Raw genomic sequence first — 22,846 nt, 5'->3', positions numbered from 1 at the left:
ATAAATAAATAAAAAAAGAAAAAACTTGGTTAAATAAATTAAATTAAGTGTATAATAATACCAAATGGACATATAAATTTGATCATTATTGTCCAATTATCATACAACTTTTGGATAAGATTATTTATTTTGTTTGGATAGAATAATGATACAAACTAAAACTCATCTTTCCCACAGAAATAATGGCGAAAAACACACGAGAAATCCTTTGTTCCATGACCTTCACTGCATACCTCTCTGAATCTGCACAACCCATTCCAAATTAATACCATTTCATCAATACTACATACTAATTCTGATGACCCATTGCAACTTACATCTCCTCTGCTACATATGTCATTGGAGTTTTGGCCTCCACTTCCTTGCCTGATTCTGCCGCAAGCTTCAGATCTTTAGTCTACATGCCATACACCACAACCTGAGTCTGAGCTTGAGCTACAACTATATATATTATGTTCAAGAAATAACGACGTATACCATTAATTTGGTTGCAAAGCCGCCATCATAATTCCTGGAAGCTGGCACCGCATCCATCACTCCAGGCACGGGATTATAAGTATCACTGTCAAGGATAGATAACACTGTGATCATATCAAGAAATTCGTTTCTCATCTCAGCAAGATACCAAATACGTGCAGTACCTGCTCCAACATCGAGCACTTGAAGAGTTAAATATCTTTGTCAAAGTAGTAGCTGCAACGCCCAACGACTGACCAAGTGCAAAGGCTTCTGAAACCCCAAGCATGCTCACAGCCATTGCCAAGTTGTTGCAAATTTTTGCACTCTAGATACAAACAGTTTGTGGAAGGCTCATCAGAATGTTTCTTAGTTTAGATATTCCAAATACCAGCAGTAAAATAACTTTTTTTCCTTCTGAAAGAGAATAGGTGTAAATGCTCTTGATTAAATTCAAGAGAGTGTTAATCGTGTGATTTATCTCAAGTTCGAGACAGACAATAGCCAAAGCAAGACAGCTATTTTCTGCCAAAACAATGACTCGAAGGTTTAACTTGACGAATTCATCAGTCAACTTAATTATCTTCTAGACCTATCTAGTAAGCTCGTTATTTCTTATCATTTTCAAGGTGCAACATTATAGCAAATAAAGCTTTAAGGACAACAGCTTCTCAAATAAACGAGAGGACTAGCTTACAAGCATGGGCATACCGAACCATTTCCTGGACCACCACAGTATATGATGTTTTTGCCCATTGAGAGAAACAAAGGCTTTGCAGATCTATAGGCTTCTTCCGAGCCACCAACCTGAAAGACATGCCAAAAATAGTATCACTTCCAGACTGGAAAGACTAGTTTCTGCAGGAGAAAATAGTTGGCGTCCTGAACATGTCAACAACATACAAGAATAAGGTATCAAACTGGAAGAGGAAAGGGCAAAAAGGTTGAGCGCAGTTATTCAGAAAACTGTTTCCTGAGCCAAGGGCATGTGTCAACTTTACTTCTGAAGATACTGGCAGCAAGAGATCCATAAATGGGAAAAAGTCTTTAAACACGCATAGCACTCCAGAATAGATGGAATACCTTTGAAATAACTGCTTGGTTCAATGTAATACGAATGAACAAATCAAATAAGAATACAAGTCAAAAGATTCTCCAACCATACCATGAAAGTGAGAGATCCAGTCTCAGCTGATAGAACACCTCCAGATACAGGAGCATCCAACATAGCAGGATTATCACAGCCACCTATACTTAAATGAATAAATAAATAATATGTGGTTTTCCGAACCAAAGAGTGACATATTTTTCCCATTTTCCTGGGTCACATGATAATACATAATCAGCACCAACAATCCCCATGATTTAAGTAATCCGCTGCCAATGATTCATGTAAGACAGTAGAAATCCATAAATGGTAAAAGTGATCCTGTAAAGCTTGTTGAATTGGGCAATGTTCTACAATGAGATGTACTATTTCAAGTCGGAGCAAAAAAGTTTCTTAAAATTGTAGCGAAGCTTTTTCAGCTGTGCTAACAGAGAAAATTATGGGTTTCAATGTCGATCATCAATAAACTGAAAAGATCATGCAGAATAACTAAAACGAAAACCACCACCACCGCCAGCGAACTTGGCAACATATTGATCAAGAAAAATTAGCGGATGCAAACCAGTGTAATAATAATAACAACCCATGCTTCCTACAAGGGTGAAATTCCTAGAACACATAATATAATATATATACCGGTTTCATAGATATACCACTTCTTTGTTAAAAGTAGAATGAGGAGATCAACTTTGATCAAACATGCATTCACATTTATCTTCAAAAATAATGAGAAGAAAGGAAGGATCTAAGTTACAAGTCTTACCGACTCCATTTGAATTTCCAATTTTCTTTCTTTACCAATTTCTGGAGTCCCTTTGAGAAATTATAATTTTGTGAAAAAAGTGAAAACTCAACTAATTCAACCCAAAAGGTCTCATTGTAATATTCTGATTAAAATCCAGCAGAGTGTAAATATATTCCCTTTTTCTTTTTAAAATCGTGTAAATATAGTCCTCAGGATCTAAGTACTGTTCCTTTGATACAAAAGATTGTCAAAAAGGAATCATTGTGAAAGGAGCTAGTTTCTTTATGAACAGATGATGCACACAGCACATACATTGTACACCAAATAGAGATAGCGTTGAGATATTAATTTGTTGACCGACTACAAAGAAGATTAAATAAGAAAAATACCCAGGGCGATTACCAGCCAAAGTAAAACTAAAAGCAATTTTTATTGTCAGTTGTAGAAAAGGTTAGATTACCTCTCTCTCTGTTTAAATTAGAATTAGAAATGGTTGAAGAAAGCTTTCTGGATGTTTGAGGATCAATTGTAGAGGAATCTATGAACAACCACGGTCTCAGTCCATTTCCACTGTTAAGCATACCCTTTGGTCCTGTGTAAACATCCATCACCTAAATACAAAAAAAAAACTGTAAGTTATACCAGATTGTGGGGAAGCACAAGCTCAAGTATGATGAAAAGGTAGAAAACAGCTGGAGAACTTTATGTTCCTCAGTTATCATCAAGAGACTAGAAATTACCATCATATAAAACTGAGATAGATAAAATCTTGCCTTATATATGAACTACGGACTTGATTTAACAGGTAATCTATGAGAAGCAAAATTTCATGATTGCAGTCAACTGAATTAAGAGGACATAGTTGGACTGCTGAAACCAAACTGCACCTCCTGAACAGCTGCTCCAATCATGATATGACTGAAAAAGTTAACTTTACATATAATCAATTTTGAAGAATCATTTGCTCACATTTAGAGTTCCACCCAGTAGAAACTACTTTGGGCTTCTCGGAAGCAGTTTGCATTGATCAGTTTTCTAAAGAGATTATGTCAAGACTGTAATCAAAATATTCTCAACTTTATAACTCGACAAACCTCTGTTGATTATCCACTTTAATTGGAAGAAAAAGAGCTACGTTTTGTAATTAATTCAAATGTTACTTCGTAACATATTACACATCTTAAGACAACAAGCACAGATTTCAATTAAACTGAATTATTACTACATAATGAGATAGCGAGCCAAAATACCAAATGATTTCTAAAACTTACATGGGCTGAAGATGGCAACATAGTAATTACAGCATCACTTGCTTCAGCAACTTCATGAGGCGAATTCTTCGTAAGAATGCCTTTATCCGAGAATTTCTTCATAACATCATGGTTTCTGTACCAAGAGCAGGGTAAAGAAGACATGTTAAAAGATATAAAAATAAAAGCCCCATAAACATTTTCAAACCAGAACTGCGAAGATTTGATCCATAGCAAAGGCGCAATATAGGATATCCAGTAAGAATCTTTCTTTGAGAAATCTTGAAGTGATTATTATCCACTTCAAGCATTACCCTTTGGAATGAGAAAACATGCAGTCTACAGCGCTTAAATGAGTTTGAGCACAGAAAAATAAGTCGAGAAAGGAGCAGAGAGAAGAATTACATCTAATTCAAAGAAATATTTGTATTAAATAAAATTACACATCATGCACCACGACATTGTATCCAGCTTTAATCAAGTTGTTTGCCATACGGGATCCCATGTTTCCAAGTCCTATGAATCCAACTGCCTATCAGCACAACAGGGAACTACGTCAGTACTGTATCCACAAACTTTATGATAATTAAGAGTGAGCGAAGAAACCCAGGTTCACATTACAAACTAAACATAATAGCAAAGAGTATAGTAAAAACCAAGAACCCTCTATCATACTTTCACTAATGCAGGAGCTGAGTAGACTTTAAAAGTCAGATAAAGAAATTATGCAGGAATGCTATGAGACTATTGATATTCAGTCACCATTACGAGAACCGATAAAAGATAATATGGCTCAAGAAGACTCAACAATATGTATCATCCATCCAAGAATTTAATCAGTTTCAGGAAAAATTGAAACTTTCTTCGTATCAGAATGGAACAGTGGATAAAGAAAATAGATTAAGAGAAGTTGGTCCGTTGACCTACTTTTTCATTCTTTTTCGATTCAGACTTTACAGAGGACGATTTGTTTCCTTTATCGGACTCTTTGGAGTAGACTAAAATTCGCGAACGTGAATGAATTTGGCATGACAAGCCATGTAACAGAAATTAAACAACACAAAGTAATAACAGGAGACGATGTTAAAGAAGAGTCAAATGATCGATTCAAGATTTCCAAGAATTTGGAATTTTCAAGAAAAACAAGAAGAAACATGAACTCACTTGAAATTGGGATGGGGAAGATGATGAAGAAAACATGCGAGTCCATGAAAAGTCGGATAATGAAGAACGCGTGATCTTGGGGCTGCATTTGTGAAGGGACAGCAGCGATCTCACTCTGAAACTTCCATAAGCAGCCATTCCTCAGTTTTCTTGAATTTCTTGGCTTTTGTCGGAGATGAGAAGAACTTGCCAATTATTAAACTATCAAAAAGAATATGCAAATTATTGAGGGGCGATGATTCACCGTTTCTATCCTTTTATTAACAATGAAGCAGCCTTTTCTTACGGCTAGGAGATATTTTACCAACTGTAAAAACCACGGATGAAATTTGTACAGCTCAACTATTTTCTGTATAATTGAAATTACTTTTTATCCTTTTTATCTTGTTTTGGAATTTAATGATCGCACCGAGTGTCCAAATTCTGCGATATCATCAATAGTTGAATTTATACACAATATACGACATTAAACAGAGGACATTTGCTTTTAACTACAGGCACACCATTATTGTCTTCTTGGGGAAGGAATGGCATGCAAACTCAAAACTTTGAGGTCATTGTTTGAGGAGCAACAGTCAGCCTTCTCAAGGGCAAGAGAGAGTCTTGCCATCGTATTGGAGGGGAAAGCTGGCTGGTATACATCAGCAAATATCTCCCAATTTACAGCAATGCCTGAACCAAAAAGAAAGAAAAAATAGCAAACCCTAGCTTCCTAGTTCAACTACTCAAAAAGGGAGGTCAATGAGCTATTTGATTCCCACTTGGAATTTTGATCATCAAAACTAAATGGACGAGAGATCCTCGTATATTGTCTTGATTCCTGGCCTCTCCGACACCGAACGAATACATCGAAGAGCTATTCCAAGGACCTCTTTCATACCTTTATCTGCCGCGGGGATGCTCATCTCAGGCGTCAATGCAGCATCAAAACAATCTGATCCTCGACCTTCTGCCACCCTCAACCGCACCCAATCTGTCAAATCAACTCCCCCATCTGCACCTGAAACTACATCACCAGCACATTTCCCTGTGAGAAGTTCCAGCAAAATCACTCCAAAAGCATAGACATCTGATTTGAAAGATGGCAGGGGCTTCTTGGACGCTGCAAGTTCTGGGGCACGGTAGCCCAAAACCCCAGCATCAAGAATTTGTTCGATGGTTCCTGATTGGGTCATCAGCCTGTGAAGACAGTAATCGGCTACGCGCCCATTACAATCGGGTCCATCTAGTAATATATTTGTTGCTTTAAGGTTTCCATGGGGAACAGCACGATCAAAATGGAGATAGTTCAGGCCACGTGCAACATCAACTGCTATTTTGAGCCTCTGAGCCCAGGTTAGGGGTGGACCCTTTCTTCCAGGCCGATCTGCCAAAAACAGTGGACTTATTAAAAAGGCAGAGGGTAACCACAGATCCGTGTCATCATTCAATGGGAAACAAGATGCAAATGCATAAATGAAAAGCACGCTACTTGCATTTCCAACAGGCATTATAGAGGTCGGAGGAATAGTTAATTTGCTTCAAGATGATCTCTATGTTGTATCACAAGACCGAATCCTTCACTGAGGCAAGAGGCAATCACTAATTCATGCAGGCAATGGGGACCCAATGCACAAAACTTAAATGAGCGCAGCAGGCTGTCATCTACGCATATCACATCTTCATGGACCTCAACAGTATAAACATGTTTCACAAACTTATAAACCACACTCAGATTGATCAGATCCATAACCAAAAAAGATAATGGACCAAGCAAACTCTGATATAACATTCAGACTGAACGTAACCAACATTGTAAGCAGAGAGGCACAAAACACATGAGAATGGAATGAAGTTATTACCATAGAGAAAACTCGCAAGACTTCCAGGAGATATGTAGTCTGAAAGGATAAGCTTCTCGTGTTGTGTGGGACCCCAGTAGTAACCTCTCAACCCAACCACATTTGGGTGTCTAATGTTTGCAAATTTCTTAGCTTCTTTAGCAAATTCCTTTCTCTGCTTTGCAACTCCTTCCCTCAACCACTTCACAGTCAAGAACAAACCATTGTCCAGAGTTGCTCTGTAAGATGTTCCATGGCTGCTCCTTCCAAGGACTTCTGCTGGGGCCCTTGATAATTCCTCAGCCGTAAATGAGATTGTATCATCTAGAAAATACAGCTCACCTGCAAGCCGATCAGGAGACCTGACATCCAATCTTGACAGGCTCTCTACAGTATATGAATCACCAGATTCGGGTGACCACGAGAAGTGGCTGGTCTTTGATGGAGAGAAACCAGTAATCGCTGCCATTTTCTCTTCAGAACTAATTATCTCCGACGACGATCCTTTTCTAGATGTCACAAGATCCTCTGCTGAAACAACCAAGCCACCAGCACGGTCTCTTCCCCCAAAGCTAGAAGGATTTGTCGAAGCTTGGCGGCTGACATCTTTGTTGGTTACATGTGGCAAAGGCCTTTTTGATATCCGTTTATAATGAATGAAGATTGCAAGAAGGATCAAAATGATTACAGCAACCACACAAGAAACTATTATCACCACTTTGACGATAGTTCTGAAGTGTTTCTTACTTGGATTTCCAGCTGGACCATGACTAGAGCCGGGAGGAGGATTGGGGAATTGCAAGTCAGAATTGCCAGGGTAGAAGGAAGATAGAGGAAATTTCCTCAAATTTTCAGGCACAACACCAGAAAGATCATTATATGATGCATTAAAGCTTTGAAGACTGTCAGGCAAGTTCCTTGGCAGTTGCCCGGAGAAATGATTCCGCGAAATGTCTAATGAAATTAGGGTAGTGATATCACCTATGGAAGTAGGCAGGGAACCAGAGAAATTGTTTCCTCCAACATTGATCACTTGAAGTCCGGTTAATGATCCAAATGAATCAGGTAAGTAGCCATTAAGCTGATTGTTAGAAAGATCAAGAACATGTAGGTTGGAATTATTAGAGAGAGGTGAAAAATCAATGCTTCCAGAGAGTATATTGCTCTGTAGGTGAAGTTCATTAAGAGTAGATGATGTCAAAAGAGTGGTTAAAAGAGGACCGCTCAACTGGTTGAAGCTGAGGTCCAGGGTGGTGAGTTTGGGGAACAGTGTGAGGACTTTTGGAAGAGAACCATTCAGGAAATTGTGAGAGGCGTTAAGGTAATTCAGACGCAAGAATTGAGCAGTTACCTCTGGAATGGACCCTGTCAAATGGTTCTGGCTGAGATCAAGGAATTCTACATTTCCCCATTTCAGCAGCCTAGTTAAATTTCCTTTAAATTGGTTTTTTGAGAGGTCAATCACAGCACAGCTTCCCGTCAACAGCGGCAATTCACCAGAAAGCATGTTGGAGGAGAGATTAAGGGTGTGTAATGTTGTTGTCGTAATCATACTTATGGACCCTGTCACATAAAATAATCTGTTGGTTGTAGCTAGTGCAAGATTGAAGAGCTGGTGAAGGCATGAACAATAAATTCCATACAATAAAATCAACCAGTCCATAATTCTAGAATATTGCAATAAATAATCGGCTACAGTGATGGTAACTATAAAAAACACTCTGTTTAGTAGAATCCAGTGCTAGAAATGGCAGGGCAAATTCTTAATGAAGGAATGCGTTGTCAATAGTAAATGTACCTGATAGGTTGTTCCCACTTAGGTCCAACTCAGTTAACACCAAAGAATCTCCCTTCAAAAGGTTGTTAGGAATGGGACCAGAAAATCTGTTGTTACCAAGTTTCAGGACTTGAAGGTCGTAAACAAAATTGAACCCAGGTAATTCTCCAGAGAGCTGATTGTAGCTCAAATCCAAAACTTTCAAGCTCCCAAAAGTCTGGGCCTCACCACCGCTGATGAGTGATCCTTCTATCTGGTTGTGGCTGAGATTTAAATGCTTGACAGATGGAGAAATACCCACGAGAAATTTCTGCTGCTCCTTAGCAGAACTGACTAGCAAATTCCCACTAAGATCAATATGACTTGCTGTAGTAAGTAGCAAGAATTCAGGATCAAATTTACCATCAAGCCTATTACCATGTAAGTCAAGCACATCAAGTTGAGTCATCAGCTCAAGCCCTTTAGGGATGCTTTTCGTGAAGCCATTTAGAGACAGATTAAGATACACCAAACCTCCCAACCTTGTCAAAGACGACGGCAACGGGCCAGAAAGGGAATTGCGGCTCATATCTAAAGAACGGATTGAGGCAAGTCCAGAAATTGCGTCTGGGATTGAGCCCGAGAAGTTATTTCCAGCTAGTGACAGGTTTTTTAAACTCATTAATTTACCAATCTCAGATGGCAATGACGAGAAGAACAGATTGTCGGAGATATCAAGATACTCAAGGCTCTTAAACTCCCCGAGATTGTCCGGCAACTTACCAGAAATGGAATTGTTTGCAACTGAAAGTTTTACAAGCATGGTTAGATTTGAGAACACACTCAAATCCGCGTCTGCAGACAATCCTAGATTGTCAAGAACAACGGCCGCAACATTACCACCATTACACATAATCCCATTCCAAGAAGAAGGGCACCCATTGAAATCAATTGATTCATCATTCCATGAATCAAGCACGAAACCCGTTGGGTCGTGCTTGATTCCTTTCTTGAACTCGAGAAGCGCCAAAATATCCTGGGAAGGGAGCTGCCCCAAGGAGGAGACAAAACAAAGACCCACCAGAAACAGCCTAAATATCCTCATTCTAAACCCAAGTAACAATGTTACTATCCACGAACCAAAACAACTATTCAAGTTGGAATTTAAAGAAAATGCTCTAGGTTATACAGCATCCGGGAGCAGAAACAGCAACCCAATGAGTTTAAGCACAAAAGAGAGCAAGAACACCGAGCTCTTAACAAGATATGCCCACCTGGAAATCTCAGAGGCCTTAGAAGCAAATATACAGACGGGAGATTAGCAAAGCCGACAAATGACGAAGGGAACAGCAAGGAATGAGTCGCTTATGGAGATCTAACCATAGGAAAGGTCAGCATTTCCTTAACATGGAATTCTGGCGTTTGCGAGTGAAAACTATCCCTTTAGAAAGCTTCAAGCTTTTGGGGACAGAGGGCTAAAGTTTCAAGTACTTTGGAAACACATCCAAAAAAATGCACTAAAAACAACAATTTTCAACTTTTGAGCAGAGCTGAGAACATTGGGGTATTGAAGAAAAAGGCAAAAGGGTCTTCAAATCTGCATTATAAGCGCATTGAAGATACTGAAAACGATTAACCCAGAAAACACTCGTGCTTTCAAAAACCCTAAAAATGGGGGAAAAAAGATGAGCTTTCTGGTAATTGCAGTAACAAAAACCCCACTACTTTTGTCTCTTGTTAATTGATTTTGTTCCTATTTTTTACGTCGTAATCATCCCACCAAAGCACTCACTTGGCTCTCTCTCTCTCTCTCCAAAAAAGACATGTGGGGAAACCCAATACTCACAACTCTTAATTATGTCTCGTTCAATTCTTTGGAATTATAATAACAAAAATTATGGTTAATCTTTAATTGCTATTTAGTTACCTTAAAAGAAAGAAGAAAAAAGACAAGTGTAGCAGTGGTGCAGAAAAAGGACAGAAGAAATAAAAAAAAAAAAAAAGAGAAAAGAAAAGAAAAGCAAAATAGTAGCGGGAAATGAAATGTAATTAACCCGCCAAAAAGGCATGCGGGGAATCTTGATTGAAGCTTGTCATGGTGGACGTGAAGACGAATCATTAAATCTAGTTTTTAAGATTGTTTGGGGTCCTTTTCTTTTTTTTTTTTTTATTGGAAGTGATGCCTTCCTGCCAAGTAGTGAAAGTGGAAACAACAGCAGCATCGGGTATTGCAAGAGTGATTGGTTGTGTCAATGCCCCTTTTGACTAGGGTTTTCTATTTATCCTCCTCCCACCCACCCCATTACCTAAATTTTTTACTATTACCCTATCATTTCCCTTTGTTTTAAATCCTCTCTCTCTATCTCACTTTGTCACATCATTTTTGTTTATGCCTATTTATCTGACATGCTATTTCATATATAAAAAATTACTTCTCCTTCGTACACGATAGATTTGTCACACTATTATATTATTTTTTATAATATTATAATTTTTATTTTTATTTTTTATTTATAATATATTTTAAAATATAAAATATTATTTTTATTATATACACACAAGAAAAGAACGATTTGCAACTATGTATATAATATAAAGTTGAAACATAGTTGTTTTGGGAAATTGATGGCACGGATGGCCACACTTCAATATGGAATAAAAAAGAAGGGTAAATTACAAAAGACTCCTAGTAAGGTTTGTTATAATTATAAATATATTTTTATTATTTAAAAAATTATAAATACGTTAATAGATACCCCTTACAATGAAATGTCATAAGGAGATATTTATTAAACTATTTATAATTTAAAAAAATATTTATAATGAAAATGTATTTATAATTATAACAATCTCAACAGAATCAGTTATAATTTACCCTAAAAAAATGATGAAGATTGAAGACAAAAGAGAGTGAAGGAATAATGAGAGAAATTGGAGATGCGTAGGCTCAAGGACATTGATGGGCGCACAGTCACAATAGTCGTTAGGGAAGTGATAGATAGCCCATTAGATCTGGAACTCGGCCCAAACCACTGCATTGTCACAATCCAATCTCATGGGAACTGAACTGGATTTCGCTCCAATGCTGCAGCACATCTGCCCCCCCCCCCCCCCCCCCGAATGAAATGCGTTAGAATGCAGTATACAATACTTGGGAAATAAAGGGAAAAATTATTACCTAAATTAAGTTCGATTGAATTAAACGAATTACTGAATAACTATGATATTCTGTAATTCATTTGCGATATGATTGATGACGCTTTGTGAACTTTACGTCAGTGATGCGACAAATGTATTTAAATCCACCATCCCAATCGGATTTAAAATTTCCCAAAAGTGGGGGAGAGCGCAGATGTCCAAAATCAAAAACGGTAGCTGAGGAGAAAAGTTGAGACTTCCATAAATACAAAATATGAGGATGCACGCAACAACAACAAGAAACCAAACTCATTACAACTCAAAAAAGTATACAGATGTAACAACACCATGAAACAAATCCTGTCCAAATGCGCTACTCTCCCTCCATCGCAGTCATTCAAGCTCTTTCACATAACATTAATGGAAGACGGACGACCAGCATTTGATGCCAAAGCCTAAAACACAATGAAAAACAGCATACATAATCTTCAATGCCTGATATGCATCATGTTGATTCAGACATCAAACAAGAATAAAAGAATTCAGCCTGATTAATTTTAAAGTTTCTTGAACAAGTAATCCTTGCTCTCAATGCCTGAGGTGCATGCACATGGAAAATTGTGAAAAAGTATTTGCAGAATGCGCGGATCCATTTCCAGCATAGCCTCTGGCCTTCACCTTCCCTGTTGGTTTACCATCTGTGAAAATTCATCGACCCCAACAGCCATGGGATCCATTGGATCTCTATCTGTCCTTGACACTGATTCGCCATCTTCCTTAGTTTTAATCTCTGTACCAGTATCTGAATTTGCAGCGTCGAGAACCTCCTCAGATTCTCCCTCGTGAATAGGACCCAAATCCTCAACTATGGAAACGGAACTATCTCCAGCATTGCTGCGCAACCAAGCTTCGTGAAGCTGTAACACATATTCCAAGTGCCATAAAACTTCTCCCATTGTCGGCCTGCTCTTCCCCTCATCGGCTAGACATTTCTCTGCAATATCTCCAAATTTCACTAATGATTCTGGAGAATAATTTCCTTTGAGTTGAGGGTCAAGAATGCTTTTGAGTGATTTTTTCCTTTGCCAACGCATTGCCCATTCTGCAAGATTGATCTGGTCTTTCGGCAATGTTGGATTAATAACAGCTCTTGCACAAACAACTTCAAAGAGGACCACGCCAAATGAGTAGACATCGGATTTTTCAGTCAATTGCTGCCTTCTGAAATATTCAGGATCGAGATAACCAAAGCTTCCTTTGACAGCAGTGCTTACATGTGTGTGCTCTAGTGAAGGGCCAGTCTTGGACAGCCCAAAATCAGCCATTTTAGCATCAAAGTTCTCATCCAACAATATGTTGGTTGTCTTGACATCCCTGTGAATAATACCTCTCTCTGAACCTGTGTGAAGGTAATGCAGTCCTCGGGCTGCACCAATGCAAATTTCTAGTCGTTGCTTCCAACTTAACGACGGTAAGTCACTCCCGAATAGATGACTCCTGAGAGTTCCATTAGCCATGTACTCATATACCAAGATCATTTCGTTCTGTTCATCGCAGAATCCAATCAAAGACACAAGATGCCTGTGCCTTAGTTTGGACAGCATTTCAATCTCGGTCTCAAATTCTTTGAGGCCCTGCTGAGATTGGGGATTGGATCGCTTAATTGCAGCAAGGGTGCTATCATCCATCTCTCCCTTGTACACCTTACCAAATCCTCCAACTCCAATGACTAGACTTTCATCAAAATTATTGGTTGCTGCTCTAATCTCTGTTAATGTAAAACGCCGTCCAGATCTAACAGTACCAAATTGTCCATTCGGATTCTGGTAGCTAGTTGATCCTTTTGCGTTGGTGGTACTGTTCATGACAGATCCATGGAGGAACAAAGGCCGCCAACCGGGGGGGCTCTTCTTGGCATCATTGTCTTCTCTTTTCTTTCGACAGAACCAGACAATTAGCATACATATAGCTGCAAGTATTGCAATGGAAGCAATACCTGCTCCTATGCTCACCCAAAGGATCAAACTTCTGGACGTTTTCTTCACTTTCACATTGCTGTAGGTTTCTACATAAGCTAGATTGCCATTGCGACTAAGCTTGAACACTTCCAAACCGTTCAAGAGAGCATCAGTTCCAGCAGAACCTGTTGTAGGGTCAGGACCTAGTTGTATCCAAATGGTGTTGCTTCTGGAGGAAATAGAATCGACATAATCCTCATGATACGCCTTGTTCATTCCTCCAGCTCGAACATAGATGTCAAAGTTGTCGGCGGCAGTTTTGTTGTCCACGAATATTCTGAAAATCCTTTGATTTGGCTTATCATAAACCAGTTCGCAGAAGTGCAGGCGGACCAGATACTCAAAATCTGGATCAACAACCAACTTCCACGACATGTTAAATCTCTTCTCCATGACTTCAGTATTTGTCAAAGTTCTCGCTGTTTCATACACCAGAAGAGGAGCCACGGCAGTGTTGTTTGGGTTGGCATAAGTAATATTAGATCGGTTTCTTATTACTGAACCAGCATCTGCATTGATCATGTAACTTGAATCTGCTTCCCATGTTCTCCACAAAAGCGAATCATCTGAGGGTTCAATAGTCGAACCACCAACGTTCAATCTGTACATGGTTTCCATCCCTCTCATGTTCAATGAGCTACTGCCACCATTTGCACCCACTCTGCTCACTGCATCCGCAAACAGCCTATTTCCCTCTGGAATAATTTCGATTGCATTCACAAAACCGAATGACCCTTTGGATGGAATGAAGTTCACAACCATCACATTTGTGTCAACAGAAAACAGGTACTCCTTCAACAAATAGAAATAGCTGGAATTGGCTCCAGACCCTAGCAAGTTCAAATTCTTATCCGAAATCTCACCAGGAACATTAAACTCCGAAACTAGCCCCAAACCATTTGCCACAACAGAGAAGTAAGACTCATTAGCATTATATCCATCAAATGCCAACGGATAAAAGTGAAGCCTAAGAAAATAATCCCCATTTGGTATTTGAAAAGTATAATTCAGAGTATCGGTAAAAATTCTAGCAGTTTTGTAAAGTGGCTCATATACTGGATCTCCATTGAACATAGTAGTAGAGGCCTCAATTCCTGGGGCACTGAGGGTGACATTGTTCCTGGGAGCTGTGTCACCAACCCATCTCCTTCCATCAACATTTGCACTGGAATTTGTCCCACAATTTATGAAAAACGAAGTCGTCTGAGCTTCCACAGAGGGTGCAACCATACACATAATCAGCAGAAGCAATATGCCGAAGACCCCTGTTCCCTGGACCTTCATCATTCACCCCTGCCTGAACCTGAACCAACCCAAGATTCTTTTTTGTCCCTGTTTCTCACTTTTCCTTGTCTTCACAAATTCAACACCCGATACAAGCACCAGCAATAAGCACTCCAACACAAAAGGGCATCAACAGAAAGGTGAGAAACCCTATTCTTGAATCACACACCACTGACTCCCAATCAGACACAATTTTACTTCATAAGGAACCTATCCAGTGCATATATTTATCCTCACTCTCTCAATGAAAATCCTCAAAAGCACAAACCAAATTCAAGCATAAACACTTACCTCTTCAAACAAAAAAAAAAACCCACCAAGAACTTACCTCTTGAGCATTAAAAATTGAAAGCCCAATCAGTAAAGCAGATCTGAGCCAAGAACCCAAAAGCAAAAAGGGCAAGAAAAGGGACTTTGAAATTGCTAAGGTATAGTATACCAAGATTGCCAAGATACAATCTTTTCTTACTCTTCAAATCAATGATGCTGAAAAATGATCAAAGAGAGTATGAGAATCTGATGGTTGCTGAAAACAAAGGAGGGAGTTTTCTTGAAAATTATTGGAGAAGATGGAAAATGAAGTTCCAAAAAACAGTCTGGAAATTATATCATGTCATATTGTAGTGTCTTTGTTTTCTTTTGGAAAAGGGTCGAGAATCTTGTGCAAGCATATCTGTACTACTCTACTTTATTACACATAAAAATAATAATAATTAAATATATATATATATCTATATAATTTCCTTTGGTTTTGAGTTGTAACTGCGTTCAAAATCTGGAGACGTTTCTTTAGCTGAAATTTTTAAGAATTTATTACGGCATTAATAAATTATGATTATTTATATATTGGGTGTGGGTGTGTGAGTTTGAGTGTGAGTGGGTGGGGTTGGGTTGCCAGAGCATGGACCTCCATTATTTGATTTTTGGGGTACCCAGCCTCACATCACATGCATTTGTCTGCAAGAAAATCAACACACTCTCACTTCTCCCAATTTTACCCCTTGTGCACTGTGATTAAATAAAGTCTACTCTTGTCTTCTTGCCTTCTCCGTACCAATAGTACCCTTCTGTACCTGCTCCCGCCCCTGCCCGGACATTACAACGCGCTAAATAGGCTCATTAAATCCAACCTGGAATTTTTGTTTCCAAAAACCTGCAGTGAACAAACAATGCTTTTAATTCTTAATTTTAACACATCTATATATCAATAAAAAAATATAAATATATTTAAATTCAACTCAAGGAAAAAAATCAAAAGCAATAAAATTTGAACTATAAAAATAGCGGGATAATGAATGATAGAGAAGACTTTTCTATATTATAATTATTATACTAATATTCTTCATAATGGGCCCATATTCGGTGTGCTTTTATTTTTAATTTTCAGTTCTCAATAAAAAAATCATGCTCCGTATTTATAGTTTTTGTCAGATCAATATATTTTTTTATTTAATTAAAATTATAATTTTATTTGCTCCCGTTAGTAGTGATGAATCAAATATTTTTTATTTAAATGAAATTAATGATTATATATACTCTTTTATTGATTTAAAACTATTAATGATGAAATAAATATTATTAATTTATAAAAATAAAAAAATAATTAAAATGAGAATCATCGTAAAATAAATATATTTTTTTACGTATATTAGTGTTTCAAAAATTAAAAATTAAGCAAGCACGAGGCAACAAGAAATTGCAATATTTTATATGTGATAGAAATGGTGTGTTTTTACTCGGAGTGAAAAAGTATATTTGGACTGAAGTCCAAAATTTAAAAAAAAAATAATAAATAAAAGATGAGAGTAATGAACAATGCATGTGATTGCATGATTGATTAAGGGACTGAATTGACCTTATCATCTTCCATTTCCACTGCTAAAATTTCTTCAATGCTTTTTCTCTGTCTCCCAATTTTGGATGCTTTCTCAAACAATTCATACCAACCATCCATTCACCATTTTCTCCATATTTATTACATTTTTCCACCGTCACATTATTTTATTTTATTTTTTAATTATTGATAATTATATAACTACATTAATACCTCAACGAATTAAGTAAAATATATTTATTTGTTACTAAATATCATATATACTTTCAAAAGTATTTTATTTTATTTTATTTATATTTGACATATTAATAATAGTGACAAATATCCTACATTAAATCAACATTTGGTACGTCGCACCTCACATAAGATTTGAATTTTGTCGGTAAAATACGTGTCTTATAATTGAAATCAAAAGCCTTGTGAAGTGTGGGATGTGTAATATAATTAAGTGGGGTTGGATTGGATGTGATGTTAATTTGGAGGGAAACAATTTGTTTCTGTTGAACCAAATGAGATATATAATGATTATGTGAAGATCCCTAATCCAGTTTGATTAGTGTGGGGAGGTGGTTGAATGGTTACAAGAAAAGCCTAATTATGCACTATCCTTGTCGTTGAAATATCGTCATTATTTCATCTTAGAGAGAGAGAGAGAGAGAGAGTCTGATGACGTTTTTTTATCATCCACTTAATAAGAAAAAGGGGCCATAATTGTTTATGATTTGTGAATAAAAATTTGTAATGGGAAAGGTCAACCAAGTACGAGGACCGCGTCAAACAAAGCAGGTTGTTCTCTCCAGTTCCTTTTTCTCAAATTCTCTCTTTTTTCCATTCAAGGTGACACGCCACTTCAGTAAAATGTAAATGACAATAACAAAACGGTTTAATGTTTTCCTTTTGGTTTGGGTCAAAAGGAATGACCACAATTCCAACGTGGTCTTACTCTTCCTACCGGTTCCATATCTCCAATGCAGTAATTGATTACTGAAAGAGGGTACAAGTTAGAACAGATTCACACACAAGAGATGGGTTCTGAGTCTGATGAGTGCTGTAGGGGTGATGGCGTGATCTTGGGCGTCGATGGGGGCACTACGTCCACTGTATGTGTCTGTTTGCCGCTATTCCCCTTCTCCGACCACCGCCGATTGCCCGATCCTCTTCCCGTACTAGGCCGCGCCGCTGCCGGTTGCTCCAACTACAACAGCGTCGGAGGTATTTATCTTCTTTCCGTTTCTTTCTCGACATGCCCAACGATTGAAAATTCTCAAACCACTTTTCTTGATGTGTTCAACGACGAAAGTTTCACAATCGGAATCGTTGCTTGAGAATCCTGACCATTAAATTTTCTGCCCCCTTTGGTTTCTTGAAAGGATTAACAATAAAAATTCTCATGACTTGCCTTGCCATATTGATTGAAAACTTTCTTGTGTCTTGACGTTATTATATTGAAGATTACAATCCCTCAAGTTTTGTATATGAAACAATACAAAGCATTCACCTGCCCCCTTGTTTCCTCCCATGCCTGACTAAAAGAATTTCGATCGCCTTTGGTCTCTTGAAACGCTTAACCTTAAAATTTGCAACTCGTTTAGTTTATTGACTCGCCTAATCATATGGATTCACAATTTCTTTTTTCTTGACGTGATTAAGAATGAAAATTACCAACCCCTCAAGTTTTTGATATGAACCAATGGAAAAATCACGTTTCCCCTTGTTTTCTTGCCATGTCTGACGATAAAAGTTTTCATAATTCTCCTAATTTCTTCACATGCCTTTTTTTCTAGACATTCCTCACAGTGAACTTTCTTGCTCCCCCTTGTTTAGGAACGTGCCAAATGAGAAGATGCTAATATTTAATATGCAAAATTGGCTGTTCCACTTGTAAACTTTGGTCTACAAGAGAACTTTTTCCACAAGTTGTGAGTTCTTTTCAATCCATATATCGTAATGGAAGAGCACAACATTGGCTCTTCATTGACTTGAATATACAGATCGTCTCATCTTATTTGAAATTGGATCTTTGCAGAAAATGCAGCCAGAGTAACACTAGAACAAGTTATAGCTGAAGCTCTTTCTAGAGCAGGCAAGGATCATTCAGCAGTTCTTGCTGTTTGCTTAGGGGTTTCTGGTGTGAATCATCCGTCCGATCAGGAGAGGATATTGAACTGGATGCGGTATTGAACTATAACTGTTTAGATTTTGTGATCTTTTAAACTATTTAGTTCCTGGAGGTTGAAATAGAAACTAAGTCAGAGGTTGAAGAGAAAAGGCAAAGAAGATGCTATATTGTTTGAGTTTGCTTTTATCCTTTTCATATTCAGAACAAGATCTAATGGAGGCTGAAGTAGTTAATGGAATGTCATGGAATGCAGAAGCATCTGGTTTTAACTCAAAATATTTTAGTAAGGCAAAATTTGGTTAAAGGTTATTATAGCAATATTCTAATAACCAAAATTGCAGGATCACAATCATTATTAATTCAAGTGACATTTCCATATGTGCATGCTGATTCTGGACATTCAGCTCACAACATTAGAATTTTGATTATTACTGTCTATGATAATTCTACAGGGGTATATTCTCACATCATGTAAAGATATATGTCCAGAATGATGCTGTAGCTGCTCTTGCAAGTGGGACAATGGGGAAGCTTCATGGTTGTGTTCTGATTGCGGGTACCGGGTGCATTGCTTATGGATTTACTGAAGATGGAAGAGAAGCTCGTGCTGCTGGTGCGGGGCCAGTATTAGGTGACTGGGGCAGGTAAACTCAGCATGTAGTAACTACTTTGGGTTAGATGATATACTTTTTTCGGAACAAGCTCTAATAATTGTAGCGACAATGTTCTTGTCGTATTTATGACAGTATCTCCCACTGGATGAGACCGTGTTTGTTTTAAATTAACTTAGCTTGTACTACTGTCGGTGTCGGAAGGTAGAAGTTGTCGGGTCATAAATGAGGACAATCTGCATCATGCCCTTGATAGCCTGTTATATCATGTGCCCATATAAATACATATAAAATCAAATATGTTTTGACAAAAATGGTCCAGAAACGAGTGAGATCTGGCAAAAGTTGATAGGATGAGTTCCTGCTGTCCTGGAGAAACTGTGATCTAATGTCAGGTCATTTGTGTGTGTATGTGTATATGCATACGTGTTTGTGTTTGTAAGTTACTGACTGCAAGTAGACCTACTTCGCCACAGCTTCAGACTTTAAAGGTTTTATTCAAGAACCTTATCTATTAATCTTTTCACCAATAAAAAGTATTTGAGTTTAAGGTTTTATGATATAAATGATGCTGCCGTGTTCCTTTCCCACATAGAGATGGATTTCTAATCAGGTCTTTAACTAGTACTCTATGCACCTCTTTTCCAGGCTATCCACAGTCAATAGTCATTCATGTTTCTTCCTGTTTGGCACTCAGCACAACTCATACTTAATTTAGTTATTTGTGATAAAATATCTAACCTTTTCATGTAGAAGGGAAGACATATAGTTCATCTTATATGGTATTATTTGTTTTCTCATCAATTCAAATTAAGTTGGCAATTACTGCTGGTTCCAGTGGTTATGGAATTGCTTCTCGGGCACTGACGGCGGTGGTGAAGGCTCATGATGGGCGTGGTCCAAAGACGACACTTACAAATTGTATTCTGGAATCACTTGGTCTTCCCTCTCCAGATGAAATCATAGGGTATCTCTCTTTGGGAATTTCACTCCTATGCATATTTCGATATTGCTGTTGCTAGGCAGAAACTATGTGAGCAGCCAGGCTGCTTCGTTGGGTTACATTGGTTGACTTTTGGTTCAGTTTCCATATCACAGCTCATGCACAGAATGTTTGGATTCTTATGTGGTAGAGGTATCTCAAATCAATCAAGACACTAGAAAAATAAAGGATATCTAACTCTGGTCAAATAATGTAAATATTAGACCTCTTGACTGGATTCTAGAATCTGTATATTATGAGGTCATATAAAGAACATCTGGAAGGATTCTGTGTCCATGAGCCGACATTTCTTGATTTGCCAATGTGGGGAAATAATTACATGAGTATAACCCAAGTTAAATAACATTGATAGTGGTTATTTTGTTCTTTTATTCTAATATTTTCTGTGGTGGAGAGTGGGAGTTCAATAGCAGGGAAAACATATGTTCAATTTGTTATTTGAGAATTGAATGAACTGAGGTGATTCATGTATGTTGCACTTGTCGATCATATATTTCAGCATCTTTTTTATTTTCTTATTGGAATTTAGGTGGACCTATGCAGATTCATCTTGGGCCAGAATTGCAGCACTAGTTCCTATAGTGGTATCTTGTGCAGAAGCTGGCGATGAAGTTGCAGAAGAGATCTTGAACAATGCAGTCCATGAATTGGCTCTAAGTGTTAAAGCTGTTGTTAAACGACTACATTTGGCTGGGAAAGGTGTAACCTTGTTTAGATTGGATAGAGGCCTTGAGATAGAATACGTTATATAGTCCTTGCATTCATATACAATCTTCCACCTATCAACTAAATATGCAGAATTCATCATTTTGCTACTGTAAAAGTAGAGTAACTCCACATAATGCTATAGAATGCTCCGTCTTCTCCATCAGCTGAAAGTACGGCACTTTATTGCAGATGGAACTGATTATTTCCAGGTTGTCATGGTTGGTGGAGTCCTTGAAGCTAACAAGACATGGGATATAGGGAATAAAGTTATTGACTCGGTTTTGAAGGCCTATCCAGGGGCTTGTCCTATAAGACCAAAGGTTAGCCTTCTTCATTGGTTACGAGTAATTTCTGGATGTTTTAACTGCATTTACTTGATTGAGAACCAATTTCGGTACATGATCTTTCTTCCAGGTAGAATCCTCTAGTTTCCTCAATCCTAAGCTGCTTTTGCTGATGACCAGTAATCCTTGAAGCTGTGTTTTATCTATATATCATGAACTTATTTCTATGATTTCCAATTTGTTTGATAGAAAAATGCTTCACAATGCGTTTGATTCCTCAGGTGGAACCTGCTATTGGAGCTGCTTTGTTTGCCTGGGACTCCATGATGAAAGAAACAGAAGCAAATGGCCATAGATAACATCGAATGTAAATATGTCAAATGCACGGCCACCCAAATGGTCTCACTCAGTGATTATTTAAACTTGCTGGTGTTGCTGTACATTATACTACCTTGCTCAAACACCTATGCCTTGTTATCGGTTGTTGTAGTCCATATACGTATTTCCGTAGGAAGAGAAGAAAAGAGCACGCAGGTAAAAGAGTTGCAATGTCCTTTTCTGTTCCAATCTGTTTTTTCTTCTTTTGGAATGTCACTCCAGCTAGACTCATTTACATGTTGGAGAAGGGGGAATGAAACCTACTAACTAGTGCGGAGAGATGCAGTTTTTTGAAATGCCATTATGCTCCAGAGTATTTGTCCTAAGGCTGATTGTAACTAAATTATGAATGTATGTACAATGTGATGGAAAGTAAGAGAGAATTATCCACGCATTTTCTTGTTTCACTTTGTACTTTTGCACTTGTGCCTCAAGGAAGAACTAACTGCAAAAAAGTGCTTGGCTGATTCTGTCCCCATAGAATGGAGTCTCAATTCTCATACTGTGAATTGATTGTTTCCAATCCAAAATGTGTGGACTAAGGAAGCAGCTCGTCTGACCAAAGCCCTGCCGAGTTCAGAATTGGTTTTTCTTACCAGAGCTTGCAAATAAATTGCAAGTGGAAGTTGATTGCTTCCAGTTGAAGCAGGATCAAAGGGCTGATAGGAGTGGCCCGAGCTTGATTTAAATAAAATGTTAATGGTCTAAGCCCACAGCCCAAATTGAGAACAGTATATGTCGTACTGAAATACATGTATGACGCCTGTAGCTTTTACCATTATTGTCGGGCTGTCATTTTTGTCCAAACAAGTCCAAGACCAAAAGTTTTCAAAACTACGAGTACCTTTTGAAAACGATGTTTATGTTCACATGATTAGTAAATTATCTCGTTGCTGTAATTGGTTGAGACGGCCTAATAATCTTGCTGTAGCATTGATGTTACGTGCAACAGAAATACAAAAATAATGCTGCATATGAATGCGGCCAAATGTAGTACGTTAGCTTTGCAATGCTGTCAAATGTGGCACCAATGAATAGCTGATGTATATGTGACACGTCATGTCTTGAAATTTATGGTAACAGTTGAGAACCTCACGAAGTAATTGCTAATTACTAACCTATTTCACTTCCCTCCAAGTCTATAAAAAAAATTTAAAACAAAATCCTAAC

General features: G+C 37.9%; 4 protein-coding genes across 6 annotated transcripts; 1 reads left to right on the top strand and 3 right to left on the bottom strand.

The window, feature by feature from the left end:
- Positions 1-9: 9 nt before the first annotated feature.
- Positions 10-4,961, bottom strand: LOC105175798 (6-phosphogluconate dehydrogenase family protein). 2 transcript variants are annotated; one of them, XM_011098391.3, is made up of 10 exons: positions 4,724-4,961; positions 4,003-4,091; positions 3,581-3,695; positions 2,770-2,920; positions 1,622-1,704; positions 1,168-1,263; positions 642-784; positions 478-562; positions 318-397; positions 10-243 (listed from the first exon to the last, which is right to left on the bottom strand). In XM_011098391.3, exons 1-10 carry the CDS (start codon positions 4,859-4,861, stop codon positions 156-158), a joined length of 1,068 nt encoding a protein of 355 aa, XP_011096693.1. In that variant the 5' UTR covers positions 4,862-4,961; the 3' UTR covers positions 10-155. The 2 variants fall into 2 exon arrangements, with proteins under 2 accessions (XP_011096693.1, XP_088732341.1); XM_088876215.1 differs by lacking the exon at positions 4,724-4,961 and adding an exon at positions 4,487-4,696.
- A 208-nt stretch (positions 4,962-5,169) lies between these two features.
- LOC105175797 (LRR receptor-like serine/threonine-protein kinase GHR1) lies at positions 5,170-10,166 on the bottom strand. The gene is made up of 3 exons (XM_011098390.3): positions 8,342-10,166; positions 6,565-8,106; positions 5,170-6,089 (listed from the first exon to the last, which is right to left on the bottom strand). The coding sequence occupies exons 1-3, from the start codon at positions 9,402-9,404 to the stop codon at positions 5,506-5,508; spliced, it is 3,189 nt and encodes a 1,062-aa protein (XP_011096692.2). The 5' UTR covers positions 9,405-10,166; the 3' UTR covers positions 5,170-5,505.
- A 1,509-nt stretch (positions 10,167-11,675) lies between these two features.
- HERK2 (hercules receptor kinase 2) lies at positions 11,676-15,442 on the bottom strand. Its single transcript, XM_011098389.3, has one exon. It carries the CDS (start codon positions 14,740-14,742, stop codon positions 12,112-12,114), a length of 2,631 nt encoding a protein of 876 aa, XP_011096691.1. The 5' UTR covers positions 14,743-15,442; the 3' UTR covers positions 11,676-12,111.
- A 2,023-nt stretch (positions 15,443-17,465) lies between these two features.
- On the top strand, positions 17,466-22,083 carry LOC105175795 (uncharacterized). 2 transcript variants are annotated; one of them, XM_011098387.3, is made up of 8 exons: positions 17,466-17,785; positions 18,600-18,747; positions 19,145-19,336; positions 20,142-20,270; positions 20,836-21,005; positions 21,204-21,334; positions 21,429-21,477; positions 21,580-22,083. In XM_011098387.3, exons 1-8 carry the CDS (start codon positions 17,599-17,601, stop codon positions 21,651-21,653), a joined length of 1,080 nt encoding a protein of 359 aa, XP_011096689.1. In that variant the 5' UTR covers positions 17,466-17,598; the 3' UTR covers positions 21,654-22,083. The 2 variants fall into 2 exon arrangements, with proteins under 2 accessions (XP_011096689.1, XP_011096690.1); XM_011098388.3 differs by lacking the exon at positions 21,429-21,477 and having other exon boundaries at positions 17,467-17,785.
- Positions 22,084-22,846: the final 763 nt, after the last annotated feature.

Source organism: Sesamum indicum, linkage group LG12 (genome assembly GCF_026168435.1).
Source record: "Sesamum indicum cultivar Baizhima isolate 11 linkage group LG12, ASM2616843v1, whole genome shotgun sequence".
Taxonomy (NCBI): Eukaryota; Viridiplantae; Streptophyta; class Magnoliopsida; order Lamiales; family Pedaliaceae; genus Sesamum; species Sesamum indicum.
The sequence above is the reverse complement of the archived record's forward strand: the minus strand, read 5'-3'. Positions and strand labels throughout refer to the sequence as shown.

What these genes read in the sequence shown, in the direction of transcription:
- LOC105175795 (XM_011098387.3), top strand. Translation starts at nt 17,599, where the DNA reads ATGGGTTCTGAGTCTGATGAGTGCTGTAGGGGTGATGGCGTGATCTTG. An exon ending in GTATTAGGTGACTGGGGCAG is followed by an intron (nt 19,337 to 20,141) that starts GTAAACTCAGCA and finishes TGCTGGTTCCAG; the next exon opens with TGGTTATGGAATTGCTTCTC. An exon ending in TCTCCAGATGAAATCATAGG is followed by an intron (nt 20,271 to 20,835) that starts GTATCTCTCTTT and finishes ATTGGAATTTAG; the next exon opens with GTGGACCTATGCAGATTCAT.
- LOC105175798 (XM_011098391.3), bottom strand. Translation starts at nt 4,861, where the DNA reads ATGGCTGCTTATGGAAGTTTCAGAGTGAGATCGCTGCTGTCCCTTCAC. An exon ending in GCTTTGCAACCAAATTAATG is followed by an intron (nt 398 to 477) that starts GTATACGTCGTT and finishes TATGGCATGTAG; the next exon opens with ACTAAAGATCTGAAGCTTGC. An exon ending in ACATATGTAGCAGAGGAGAT is followed by an intron (nt 244 to 317) that starts GTAAGTTGCAAT and finishes TGGGTTGTGCAG; the next exon opens with ATTCAGAGAGGTATGCAGTG.
- LOC105175797 (XM_011098390.3), bottom strand. Translation starts at nt 9,404, where the DNA reads ATGAGGATATTTAGGCTGTTTCTGGTGGGTCTTTGTTTTGTCTCCTCC. An exon ending in AAGTGGGAACAACCTATCAG is followed by an intron (nt 8,107 to 8,341) that starts GTACATTTACTA and finishes TTTATGTGACAG; the next exon opens with GGTCCATAAGTATGATTACG. An exon ending in TCTTGCGAGTTTTCTCTATG is followed by an intron (nt 6,090 to 6,564) that starts GTAATAACTTCA and finishes TGTTTTTGGCAG; the next exon opens with ATCGGCCTGGAAGAAAGGGT.
- HERK2 (XM_011098389.3), bottom strand. Translation starts at nt 14,742, where the DNA reads ATGATGAAGGTCCAGGGAACAGGGGTCTTCGGCATATTGCTTCTGCTG.